Below are 14,219 nucleotides of genomic sequence, written 5' to 3' on the forward strand. Positions count from 1 at the left end.
ATTAGATATTTATGAATAAACTTGTTAATGATGTACTTAAGTCACTTAAATAGGGGAAGGTGGGGCAAGACGACCATATGGGGCAAGAGGAACAATCGCTCGTACGGCCGTAATTTTTACAATTTTGATTATTTCCAGTATGAGGAATTGTTGCTAGCAATGCAATTAGCTGATTCTACTACCACATAACCGCCAAAACGACGTAAACGCCACGGAGCATAAGATTTAATGAAGTTTTTTTCAAAACCTATGTTTTCTTATAATATTTGGAAAGTACAAAATAAGGCATAGGATTCGTTTTATGGCATTTTTTTTCAAAATGCAATTTTTCCTAGATTAGTAGTGTCCCTACCAATGACTTGCACCTATTATAAAGTATGATTTAACTTTTGGTTATTTTTGTTGAGAGCTTTAAAAAATCTTGTTCAGGTGGGGCAAGTGTACCATATAGATTTTTAGTATGGAAAAAAATTCGAATTGCTGCAACAACATATTTTATTGGCAAAGAAATACTTAAAAGTACTTAAAAACTGATAAATAATTGTTAACAAAAAAAATCCAAACAAAATATAGAGATATCATGAAAATTTACTATTTATTATCTCAGTAATATTTTTTTTTTTTGTAAAAACGATAAATTTTTTAGTAAAATATTATTTTTTAATCTAAAAATGAAAGAAACGATTCAAATACATTGTAATCTGATGTATCTAAGTGATAACAGTTCAATTGTTAGCAAATTAGCATGTTGTTTCATGCATTGTTCGTCTTGCCCCACTAGTTGAGTAAAACGCACGGAAAATCAAAAATTTTAAAATCAGTTTTTTACAGTCAAAAACTGGATTTTTAAAAAACCTGTTCTATTAAAGTCTTAGTCAAGACCTGGAATAAGATGATTATAAAAAAATCCGACAAATTTTCCACGTTTTTAATGGGTTATAACGAGCATTTCCTTAGCTTGTTACACTTGCCCCACTTTCCCCTAAGGCTTAATCCAGCTAAGTCAGTCCCGCAAATCGTTTTTTTCTTTCTGCTTCTTGTAAATACACTTTAAAAATATGTTCAGTATCGTTTTAGTGTTAAAACATTGAAACTTTGAAACTTTTCCTACGCATTTTACATGTGATTTCCCCTTAATTTCTACTCAAAATACTAAAACTGACCGTATTCAAAAATTCTGCCGGCAAATATTTTGAAACTCGGCCCAGAGGTGCAGAATGATCCCAGAAACCATGTCCAATCATTGGCTTGGGTGGAATTTTTTTTTTTTTCATAATAACGGTTTGTGGGGGACCCGTGGAGAGATGTCACTTTTTGTGGGGAAGAAAAAACACATTGCAAAACTCATTTTGTTTCTCATTTAAACATTGAGATAAGAATCTATGAATTGAACAGCAGAATTTGAAAATGGAGCAACAACGAATCTTCCACATGAAAAAAATGTTAAATTTCAAAGTTTGTGCTTAAATTTAGCAGTGGAACCATTTTTCTACATTTTCCTACTCTATAAATTGTTTTCCACCTATAAATTGCATTTCAATCCATCGATTTCCAAACCCATCAAAAGGTGAATTCCACTCTAACGATGATGAGGTGCTAATGTTGCTTGATGCATGCTCCACCACCTTCATATCCATCACTCCAACCCACCCACACCCACAAAAGTGATGCTCCTCAACGCTGCTGTGACAGCCAACATGCAAATAGCATTTCCTGTTTTCATTCTTTTCCTCTTGTGCTGCTGCTGCTGCTGTTTATGCTAAACATGGTCTACGGGATGGGCTATGTTTTGAGTCTCATAGTAGTACATAGATTCGATGGATCGTTAGCGTTAGCATGTCGTCATAGTTGAGCGGCTTTTCCGATGATCAAATATTTGAACTATTGGGTTAATGGAGCACACGACGGTTGCGAATGAGTTCGTCAATGGGTGACAAATTGATAATGTGCGGGGCGAAATTGGGTCGACAATGGGGACCATTTCGCATGGATGGAGTCAAATTTAAATAGTTTGTGACCATTTCAAAAGAATTTGAGTTCTACTTTCAGTACAAATTTTAAACTTTTTACTTCTTGTAAAATCAATAAAACAGTCAAAGAAGCAAGCTTTGATATGGTGTCACCGAAGAGAGCTCCCGTTGGAACGCAGCCAAGAAGCTATTTACGGCCAACCTCCCCGGGAATGGCTTATCGATTAAATCATCATCCCGGAACAGAGACAACCGTGGGCTTCCCACGCGTTCCAGAATGTGGCCCGCCTGCATGTATGCAGCCAAAGGTATTCGGGGAGAGGCATCCACGATACATAAGAAATGGAGCAAACCGGGGGGAAATCCGGCTTTATGAACGGTGCCTAACGAGCCCCCCGCAGTTCCTGTGCCAACTAGCGTGGATTGAGCGGCGCGTTTTTGCACGTTTATTGATAAAACGGGCGATTGCAATCTTTAAAATGGCGTGAAAAAAATGAAATGGTGAGATTTTGGAGGATTTTGCAATAAATAAAATAAATATAGTTTTTAATCTACATTTACGAAGTTGATGTCAGTAAACGCTTCAGTTTGGTCAAGGTATGATAGGATTGGGCTGCCTGAACAACAAGCTCCAATCAGCAGAAATAAAATTCAGTGGATTTCCTGCTGATAAATAAAATTCCCACTTCTATCTGTGGGGGTTGCATAAATATGAGGGTTGTTTAATATGATTTGATAATATTACTTTCGATAATTCAAAACAGTGTTGCCAGATCGTAACGCTTCATGACTTATTTGAAAACTGCTTCAAAAGCTTATCCGAGCTTTACAGAAAGCTGGATCCAAATTCACAACGCTATCGAGTATTCCACTTCAGTTGCTTTTATCAAGGGTTTCCAGCAAGGCCTCAGACTGGCAAGTAATCATTAATTATTTTAATATTTTGCTGGTAAGGCTGGTACAAAATTTATTTAAAGTTTTTGGTCCGACCCCCTTAAAAGTTGGCCCGAAAAATCAGCGGGCAAAAAAATTTTTTCAAAAAAACTTATAAATTTCAATGGAAAATGAAGTGCAATCAGCTGAAATTAATTTAACATGCATTCCCCTGCGTTTAGAAGCTCTTTAAGCATGTTTGGGTTGATTTTAAAATCTCTTGAATTTTTGAAAATTTTCGGTGTGGTACTATCGCAAAACATTTTTTCGCCAAAATTTTTGTTTTCCTCAAATTTTAAATTTTTTGAAAACTAATGATTGCAAAACAACTAAACTTGTGAAAAAGGCATTTTAAAACACTTTTCTCCATGCAAATGTTGAAACTATTTATATTTTTTTATCCTCGACCCCAGGCAGAGCCAAGGGACAAAAACTTTGAAAAATGTTTACATTGGCCTGATTTGGTAATTTACTAATTACTTAGTCATTAATGGTAGTAAAACTAATAAAGAATGTAATTAATTGGTAATTGAAGTTTTTTTTTTTTAAGTAATTGAAGTAATTATTGATCCTTGCACTGTAACTTGGATTTGGCCCGCACTTTTCTCTCGCACTTTTGACAACAAAATTTCCAAAAACTAGGCAACCAGCAGTTGTTTATTTACATTTCCAGTCGCAGTTTCCACCAAACTGGACATTCGCACTTTAAAATTGCGATTGACAGGTGAGCTACATCGGCTCGCTTTGATCATTTTTTGAGAAAATTAAAATTTCCCGAGCCAGTTTGACAAGTCGCAATAGTGCGATCGATAGCAATAATTTAGTGCAAAGTCCTAGTTAGTGAGAATTGCGCAATAATTGTTTTGAAAATATTTCTTGTGAAACGATAAATATTTTTTGATTTTAGTTTAAATATGGATACAAACAAAGATTCACAAATTCACTGACTTCGAAAAAAGAGGATCTTATTAAACAAATATCTCTTATAAATTTTATGTACATTGTTTTCCTTTTTTTAACTCTAAAAGACGATAATTTTGGGGACTCCAATCATTTTAAATAATAAAAAATAGGAAATGCCATACATCTATCGTTGAATAATAATAAAAATTTTTAAGATTTTACAAGATTTGTACAAGAATCGTTGCATTTTTGTTGTTTTTCCTTTGAAAATGCAGCCACAATAATTTTTTTTTCTAGTCTATGTCGGCCAACATTTCTTAATGCTGAAAGAAAAACATTTTCAGTGAATACAATTTTTGTATTTTGAAATCAATCCATATATTAATAAAATATTTTTAAGCAGAGTTTGTGCAATCAATCGGACCGCGCACTGGACTCCAATCCAGAGGTCGCTGGTTCGAATCCCGCGGCGGGCGCTCTAAAATTCTTTGTGTAAATATGGGTATTCAGCACCGTCGCTCCGTGCCATACTTTCATACACTTAGGAGCCCAGGGCGGCGAAGTCCTTGTAGATAAAAAGGAAGACACTAGTGGTTGGTACTAGCAATGGTGGCCGACAGCTATAAAGTCAACTTCGTTTTTTTTGTGCAACAACTCCTGAAATCTGAAAAATATATTTTTTAACCTTAAATCCGCATTCGGAATTTCCGAAAATTTTTAAGATGACATCTAGAGACTTTTTTGAATAGGTACTATAAACATATGAAAGACAATAGTTTATAGGACCTTTTAAAAAAAACTCTAGACATAAAAATTAGCGGAAAGTCGTAATTTTGAATCCAAAGTTTAATTTTTTCTCACTTGTTGAATTTTACTTTTTTTCGGGATTTTATTTCTATTATTTCGAAGAAACTTTATCTATGCGTTGTACAATGTACAATAAGGTTCAGGGATAAAATCTCGTTTGACATTATACCACTACAAATGTAACTCTCAAACTATCTAATACGTAGTTATGATACACAATTGAGAAGGGGTGATTTTTGGTTTGATTGAAAATTAGGGTGGTTCACGATCAAGGTGATTTTGAAAATTTGACTTTACAGGAATATTTTTTAGAATCTTTTTGTCTTCTAGAAAGTTGTCGAGCAATTTCTAGCGGATATCAGAATTTATCTTGCGATCTACACCTTTTACGACCAAATTCAGAGAAAGCATCTGAGTAGAGCGTCCAATTTCCCGGGGTTACAAATTTCCCGGGAAACGGGAAATTTTCAGACAATTTTCCGGGAAATCCCGGGAATTCACGGGAAATTTTAAATTTATTGAAAATTGTTACGATCTTGGTTTTAATTAATATTAAAAACAAACATAGGACATCAACATTAATGGTTAAAATAAGTGTGAAGATCAATTAACAGCTTGACTGCATGTAAAAAATCATTCAACTACAAGAAAATGTATTTTGGTATTTTTTGATGAGAAATATTTTTTATCAATGTGAAATTTACAAATTTCCCGGGAAACGGGAAATATGTTTTTTCGGGAAATCCCGGGAATTCCCGGGACGGGAAATTGGACGCTCTACATCTGAGCAAGCCATAAAAATTAGTTTTTTGAGCGTAGCATTTCAGGGTTAAATTTTAAAATAAAGTAATGTTTGGGGCACTCTAGAAATCTAACATTTTTATTTTTTGACAAGTCACTTTGGACTTAAGGGTCAAAAGTTACAGCTATTTTAAGATATAAAAGATGCAATCTGTGTGCCACAGATTGCATTCGAAAGAGGAGATCTAGCAGAAGTGTTTTTTTTTTAACTCGAGATATCTTCATTCGAAAATGTAAAATTTTCAGGGGAAAAATATATGGGACCACCCTAACGACATTCAAAACATGTCCAACTATATGTTTTCCATGTAATTTTGCAGGCAGATTTATCTGCCCTCAGAATTGAGCCAAAGCATTAAAATTATTTTTTTTAAATAGATTTTAATTTTAAATTATAAGAAAAAATTATTTGAATATTTTTATTAATGATTTTTTTATTCTACAACTATGTTGAACATTGTTATTTTCCAAGCAAAGTAACAATAACATATAATTTCAAATTAGAAAAAAATGCATCTCTTAGTAATTTCTGATTTTTTTTTGCTGTCCGACCATCAAGTAATTAGGTCTCTGTCGTTTGAGTGTATCATATCATAAAAATAAAACTTTGAATACAGGAAGATTATCGTTATGTCGAATCAGAAAGATTAACATTAAAATTAATTAAATAGTAATTTGCAATAATTAGATCCACATCCAGGTAACACAATTCCACAAATTCTTCAACCATCAGCAGCATCACCAAGATCCGCAAAAAAATCAACGAATCAAAACACTTCTGATCTCGGCTCAGCAGAAAGGACTTTATTTTGCTGAGTTTTTCATTATCCTAACCTCCAAATTTCCCCCTATTTTTCTAGCCCTTCTCCACTAAATGCACTGCACTGCACGTTGCAAACCACCAAAATGCATCGCAAAATCTGGACCAAGTTCAAACCTGGGTAGCAGAGTGACTTGACCAAAAAAAAACCCAACACCAACAACAGGCAACAAACCTCCCGAAACCCCCGAAAAAAAAATCCGTCATCTCATTGTAAATAAACTCCGGTGAGTCGAGCACGCACGTGTGTGTGTGCGTGAGCTGCGGTCGAAGAAGAAGAAAGCTTTCGAAAGTGAAACTTCGTGTCGCGCTGATAACAACCATCATCAGCGTCGCCATTAAAAACCTTCCGAAAAAGCGACGACCACGAAGAAGGCGAAGAAAACGCCGAAAACGCACGATCTGAGAGGCGCGCGGTAGCGCAAACAAACAAACAACAAACCACCAGCAAATTGTGTTCCCCCTCGGCGCGCGCCCTTGCCCCCTGGGATCAATCCGGTGACCCCTCGTCTTAAGCTTCTTTTTTTTCGATCGGTGTTGGTGCGTTACGACACACTCACAAATAACGGCAATTATTGGACCATCCGCCAGACGGACAAACGGAAGCTCTGAGGAAGGAGAAATACGAGGAAGGAAGCGAAGCTGGCAATCAAAACGTCAAAATCAATTAGAGGAAGAAGACGAAGCAGCCGAAGATCGAAGCCCCGTAATCAGCGGTGCTTTCCTCTCAATTCCTGCCCGTGAGCTTTTTAATTACAATCACCCATCATCAGCGTCAAATTTTCGGTGGGGCTACTTTCAAAGTCTGTTTTTTTGACGAGTTCCGCCAAAAATTGTTGGACCCCTCGGCGCACACTCACACCACTCGAGAGAGCATATTAAAAACATGAATATTTGATGTCTCTTGCGCAATCGATAAAGCAGAAAAGAGCGAGAAGAAAAAGTAACCAGATCGAGCGCAGCGTGTAAGCTTGTCTGTGTGTGTGTTCATAGACGCGCCTCATAATAACAACCTTTCATTTGCTAATGAAGAGTGAGAGAGCGCCGAAAAAAAAGTTCGACCGACGACAACTTTAAGGTCCGATCGTGAAAGTGTGTCTTTTTTGTAGCGCGCGATCGCAAACAACGAGAGTGCACGCACACTAGTGTCACTTCTCTGTGACGAAGGAGCGGCAAAAGAAGAAACAAAATCAGTTTTTTACATAATCAAAATTAATTTTTATAAGCATGTTTATTCATTAAAAACAAACCGACTTCACAGTGTAGATAAAAAAAAGTGAATCAAATTTGAAAACAAAACAAAAGGGCGAAAGTGAAGAAGAGAAACGTCAAACGAAGAAGAAGAGTGTTAAAAGTGAATCGTTTAAATTACACACATACACACAGAAAGGAAGTGCAGCGCGCTAAACACTGTGATAATTAATTTTCATTAAAAAGTCCGAATTGCTTCGGGGTGAATTCAATTAATTAACACACCACTGAAAGTGTTGCTGGTAAGGGTGTGTGTTTGTGTAAGTGAGGAGATGAATTCGAAAGTGATTGGTGATCATCTGAGGGCGAGCGCGAAGATTCGTCTGTGAACAACATCAATATCAACAACAACTACTACAGCGGAAAAGGGTTTGCAAACACAAAGATGATGCTACTAATGCTCAAGTGTACCAAGTTTCGTTACCAGTGTTATATACTGTGATTTGTGTTTTGAAGGAAAAATAGTGGAGAAAGCGTGTTTTTTATGAGCGGAAAAATCAAAAGTTTTTAGCAAAATTTAATTTGTTAGTGTTTTTGTTTTCGATTAATTGTTAGAAAAATATATTTACATACAAAACACACCATCAAACGTCAAAAAAAAAGTCAAAAAGAAAGCAGCGATCATCATGTTTACGCCGCGGATGTTTGAAATGTGGACAAATGTCACCTCAAAGCTGGAGGCCCACATGCCCATGCAAACCAATGTGCAGCAAACGACGGTGCAGAACTCATCCAGTGGATCGATAAAAGGTAAAAAAAGAAAAAAAAATGGGACTGTTAAAGTTAATTAAAAAAAAATATCGAAGAAAAATTTTCGTTTTTTAAATCATTTCCGGAAAATTATAATTATTTCAAAAAAATATTTATTTTAATGATACCGAACGAGTAGTTCAAAGGATTTTCAGCATCATTTCAGTGCTACAAAGAAGAACTTTTCAGCACTTGTTTTGAAAAGTCTTTCTATTTGATTCTGGGTAATTCTCTGCCAACTCACACAGCAGTTGCCCCGACCCCTCTTCGATTTGCGTGAAACTTTGACCTAAGGGGTAACTTTTGTCCCTGATCACGAATCCGAGGTCCGTTTTTTGATATCTCGTGACGGAGGGGCGGTACGACCCCTTCCATTTTTGAACATGCGAAAAAAGAGGTGTTTTTCAATAATTTGCAGCCTGAAACGGTGATGAGATAGAAATTTGGTGTCAAAGGGACTTTTATGTAAAATTAGACGCCCGATTTGATGGCGTACTCAGAATTCCGAAAAAACGTATTTTTCATCGAAAAAAACACTAAAAAAGTTTTAAAAATTCTCCCATTTTCCGTTACTCGACTGTAAAAATTTTTGGAACATGTCATTTTATGGGAAATTTAATGTACTTTTCGAATCTACATTGTCCCAGAAGGGTCATTTTTTCATTTAGAACAAAATTTTTCATTTTAAAATTTCGTGTTTTTTCTAACTTTGCAGGGTTATTTTTTAGAGTGTAACAATGTTCTACAAAGTTGTAGAGCAGACATACACAAAAATTTTGATATATAGACATAAGGGGTTTGCTTATAAACATCACGAGTTATCGTGATTTTACGAAAAAAAGTTTTGAAAAAGTTGGTCGTCATCGATCATGGCCGTTCATGGTCACCCGCGACAGACACGGACGACGAAACAAAGAGAAACGCAAAAAGCAACTTTTCCCGATTTCGTGTGAGTTGGTAGAGAATTACCCTTCTGTTATTTTTGGTGGAGAAAAATAGGCTATTTCGTCTTTCAAGAATAACAGGAAAAGTAAGTCGTTTAACCAATTTAACGACGGAATTGCACAATTTTTTTTACAAAAAACTTAAAAATTTCAATAAAAACAGACCTGCAATCGACTGCAAACTATTTAATATGCCTTTTCCTGTGTTGATAATCATTTTTAGTAAAATGAAATCAGTTAATTTTTTTGGTGAAATTTCAATGTAAAATACCGCAAAAAAAATGTAAAAAATATGTTTTTCTTCAAAACTAAGATAGGGTATTTGTCCCTATTTTGGGCCTACTAAGCAGAACGCACTTTTAATTGGATGCATTCTCAAAGGCTGCTATTGGCAGCCTAGTTTGTTATACATGAATCAGTTGGTTTTTTAATGCTTAAGCTCGTACATTATCAACATTTTGATAAAAATACCTTATATCGCTGTAAAAGCACGAAAAACTTAAACACTTTTTGCCCCTATTTTGGGGATATTGCTCCTAGCATACGACCTTGTTTGTGCATATTTTCGGCCTACCTTCTGATTGGTTGAAATCTCGAAGCACGTGGCGAACTTTTTTGACGTACGGTTCAGCGCCAGCTCGTACAGTACAGCCGCACAAATTCGGTCGGCAAATATGCTAAATCATTGTGATGTTTTAAGCTACAAATAAACATTAGAATGATTGATTTCACTTGCATTACGTGCATAATTAGCTTGGAAATGATTTATATCATTCTATGCGAGTTTTAAACATAATTAAACAATTGTTGCGTAGCCAAACATCAAGCTCGTAATATGCAAGAAAGACTGTAAAAATCGAGAAGCGCACACACACTGGCACAGTTTGTAGAATTGTCAAATGTACCGAAAATATATCCATTTCTCGCCGATATGGACGAAGCAACTATAATCAGTTATTTTATTGATTTGGTGGTAATTTAGTGATTATTTTTGCAATGGGATTGTGCAACCCACCAATTAAAACACATTGCCCGTGGTTGGAGAGTCCGGGGACGGCTCTCATTCGTGTGCTGAGCGATGAACGCCTTGACGCTGAGTGCCAAGAAGCGGTAAGCAAAAGTGGTGAAAATTTTGGACCTAATGGGCAAGTTGCAATTTGCTAAGAAAAATGTGAAGAGTGATATATTTATTGCATTATTTCTAATTTAAGAGGAAAAAGTGTACTATTCTTGCCCACCATAATGAAGATAATGACAGCACGAATCATTCTCAAGTGGCAGATCCCTGCCAGATTTGCTGAAATGCTCAATTTCGTTGAATTAAGTTTGGTAGACCGAAAATAGGTACTAGGCCTAAAATAGGGACAAATACCCTATTTTGAAAACTAATGATTGGAGAACACTTTAAACATTCAAACAAAAAATTATTGCTTGAACAAAATTGAATACAATGTTAAATTCTTTAATTATTTTGTTCGTTTCTTCACAATGAGAACCAAATGCTTAAAACGCTCTATTTTTTTTTCTTTTGGGAAAAAAATGGATCTTTGATAAAATAAAAAAAAATAAAAAAAAAATAAAAATGGTTTCAACACATACAGTCTGAAGCATAAAGCTTAAGGGGTTACATACATGTAAATCGACAAAAATGTTAGAGGTTGGTTTGAGCACACACTTAAACATATTTTTTAATCTGTTTCAAGGGCATAAAAATATATATTTTCAACTATTATCTAGATAAATTTGAATATATTTGGTTGTATCATTGCCGAGATATAGCCATTTTAAGTTAGCAGTTTCAAAAAACGGGTGCCACAATATCTCAACACTGCTTTGATCAAATCGGCTCAAAATTTTGGTGAAGCATTGTTAAACCGGTCCTGTGTGCATGACGAAGCCCGATTTTCAAAAAGTTTGTTTGAAAAAAAGATAAAAATATTTTTATGTTTTACATATAAAAAAACGCCAGTTTTTGATTTTTGTATTTTTTAAAAAGCAAAATTTCCAAATCGGGCTTCGTCATGCACACGGGATATGTCTTGTAAGTCTTCATCTCAAATTTCAGCCAATTTGGTCCATCCCATCTCGAGATATCGTGGCACCCGTAAATCAATTCGGTGTTCAGAGAAAAACGCTCACAAAGTTCGACAGTCCGCTTTGCGCATGGCAAAATTTTGAACGTAAATCGTGTCTTACTCAGTTTAATCATGAAATATCTTCATGAAACTTTCAGGAGTGATTAAAAATCATCTTTTAAGTGGATTTATTAAATTTTTTACATGTATGTAACCCCTTAAGGAATTTGGGATAAATGGGAGCATTACCCATAACTCTAGATGAAAATCATTCAAACATAAAAAAAGTGTTTTGGAAACTGGAGGATGACAGTTATCAAGTGCAATTACATGAATGAATACTTTCACAAAATTACTTTTTTGAACTATGTATTTTTGAAAAAAAAAATCAGTTATTTATTTACTGCAATGTGGGTAACGAAATTGACAAAGATTTCAATAGTATAAGCATTTTAAAAACACTCATTTTTTACAAAACATGGGTGCCAAATGATCACAAATTGTTCATAGATTTCAACAATATTAGCATTTTTTTAAACACTCAAAATTTCTGTAACACTACATATTTGAAGAAAAAATATCGAAAATTTCTCAAAGATATCGATTGTTTTCCACTTTTTGTAAAATACTTCAAATTTGATGTTTTTCAATATTGGTATCAAATGTTCGAAAATTTCTCATAGATATCGATTGTTATAGCATTTATGTAAAAATCTTTCAAAAATTACAAAACTACGTATTTTTGAAAAAAATACTAAAATTTAATATGTCTGCAACATGAGTATCAAACGATCAGAAATTTCTGGTAGATTTCAAAAGAAATGACATTTTTTAACATTTAAAATTTCCACAAAACAACGTATTTAAGAAAAAGTTGTTAGATATAATGTTTTTCACTACACCCAAAGGAAATATATAGCTCAAAATCTGCAACAGTGGATTTGCTACAGAAAATGTTACATTTTATAACAGTTTTTGCAGCAAGCTCATAGCTCAATTTTGCCCGCGTGTAAACATGTCAGCGATCTGCAGTTCTCACCAACACATATAATGCTGGCGCGTCCCCGAGCAACACTCTAGAGAGAACATTATTTTCTGTCCCTCACAATTCATCAAGCGTCCATGGCGCGGTGGTAGCGTGTCGGACCAGCAACCACGAAGTTGATGGTTTAATCCTCGTTCTGTTAAGATTTTTTTTCTGCAATACAATCAATCAGCCATCGGTAATGTCGATAATTGTCGGTAACGGGCAAAAATGTCATACCCCTATATCGCAAAAAATGCATGAGGACAGATTTCATGCAGATTCTGATATACTTTCATGCCGCCATGTATTACAATCATGCGACCGCCGGTTGGGTGTAGGAGTATCAAATGATTTTTTAATCAAAGCTTTTTATGAAAATATTTTAAAAATTACAAAACTACGTATTTATGAAAAAAGTGATTTTTTTCCAACGCCTTCGGATAATCGAGTCTTAACTGAGTATCAACTGATGCGAAATTTCTCGATAGTTATAACATACCTATCATTTTTAATTTTCACAAAAAATATTTAGAAAATTCTTTTTGTTTTTTTTTTCTCTAATATGGGTTCAAATGATCGAAAATTCAAGATCATTTGATGCCGATATTGTGAAAATTCCGAATCAAGGATTTTTAAAATTCAATATTTTTTTTTTATTTTTTTTTAATAATCTGCTTTTATTACCGAACTCTATGTGAAATTTCCGTTCGTTTGATACCCATATCACGTTTTTTGTTTAAGACTTAAAAACTAAATTTGCTAAATTTTAATTGAAGATTTCGAACTTTTCAAACTTAAACAGAATGTATATCCATTTTAATGCTGGTAAGATGATTAGTTTACATTAGGGTGGTCCAAATCCGGACTTTTTTGGGGCTACCCCCTAAAATCAAAGATTGACCCATCACTAGGCTAAATTCCAAATTTGAGCTCATTCTGACCACGGGAACCCCTCCCTCCAATCGCTTAAAGTTTGTATGGGAAAAATCGTCAAAATGTATGGAGAAAAGGAACTGTTTTACTTTTTTACCTGTCGAAGGCACCATAGTTATCCGATTCTTACCATTACCATATTTTTAGGATTTTTTCCCGCGAAGTTATTAGCGCCCAAAACTGACCCTTTTTGCGCGGCCAGCTGTAAGGGGCTACCTAACAGCGATTTTCTTAATTCCAATTCGTACACGCACGTGCTCTCTCTCAGGTTCAAACTCTCTCGCCTGCCTGCCTGCCTGTTTACCTACAAGCGCGCTTTTTCTCTGCTTGGACTTTTGTTGTCGTAGCGTTTTCGTTTGTTATCCGCTGCGCTGCGTTTCTGGCATGTTTATTATAATTTTCAACTAAAATAGCAGGATTGTTTTGAGATATATTTAGCATATAAATTCTTAAATTATGTCAAAAAAAACTGCGCTGGAAAAAATAGTTTGAAGAAAAGACAGTTTAGGCTCAATTAAAAAATTACAGCAAATGTCATGAGAACAGGGTTTGTTTGTTTTTCCAAGCATTACACGCAGTTTTTCGTATATGCTAAAGAAACATGATAATGATTCAATTATTTAAAAAAAATCTTCAGGTAATACAAATGTTGTTCCTTTAGGTAATTTGCTTTAACAAAAATATACTTTAGTACAAATCAGAACAAATCAAGGCCATTTTACAATTTCGTTTTGTTGATCAAATATTACATTAAATTTTATATCTCAAAACAAACCTGGTATTTTAGCTCAAAATTATAATAAACATGTCAAGAACGCAGCGCAGCAGATAGCAAACGAAAACGACGACGACGACAAAAGTCCAAGCAGAGAAACAGCGCGCGCTTGTTGGTAAGCAGGCAGGCAGGCAGGCGAGAGAGTTTGAACCTGAGAGAGAGCACGTGCGTGTACGAATTGGAAATAAACATCGTTGTTAGGTAGCCCCTTACAGCTGGCCGCGCAAAAA

The 14,219-nt window shown here is 35.0% G+C and overlaps 1 protein-coding gene across 2 annotated transcripts in view; it reads left to right on the forward strand.

Moving 5' to 3' along the window:
• Positions 1-14,219, forward strand: part of LOC6049002 (probable nuclear hormone receptor HR3) — a 355,001-nt gene that overhangs the window by 99,592 nt on the left and 241,190 nt on the right. Inside the window, exon 1 of one of the 2 annotated variants that reach the window (XM_038251862.1) lies at positions 8,098-8,235. The exons of the other annotated variant lie outside the window; for it this stretch is intronic. Within the exon in view, the coding sequence (XP_038107790.1) occupies positions 8,112-8,235 (124 nt within the window). The 5' untranslated portion in view covers positions 8,098-8,111. Of the gene's footprint in view, positions 1-8,097; positions 8,236-14,219 lie in introns of those variants that run through there. 2 annotated transcript variants of the gene reach the window in all.

Source organism: Culex quinquefasciatus, chromosome 2 (genome assembly GCF_015732765.1).
Source record: "Culex quinquefasciatus strain JHB chromosome 2, VPISU_Cqui_1.0_pri_paternal, whole genome shotgun sequence".
Taxonomy (NCBI): Eukaryota; Metazoa; Arthropoda; class Insecta; order Diptera; family Culicidae; genus Culex; species Culex quinquefasciatus.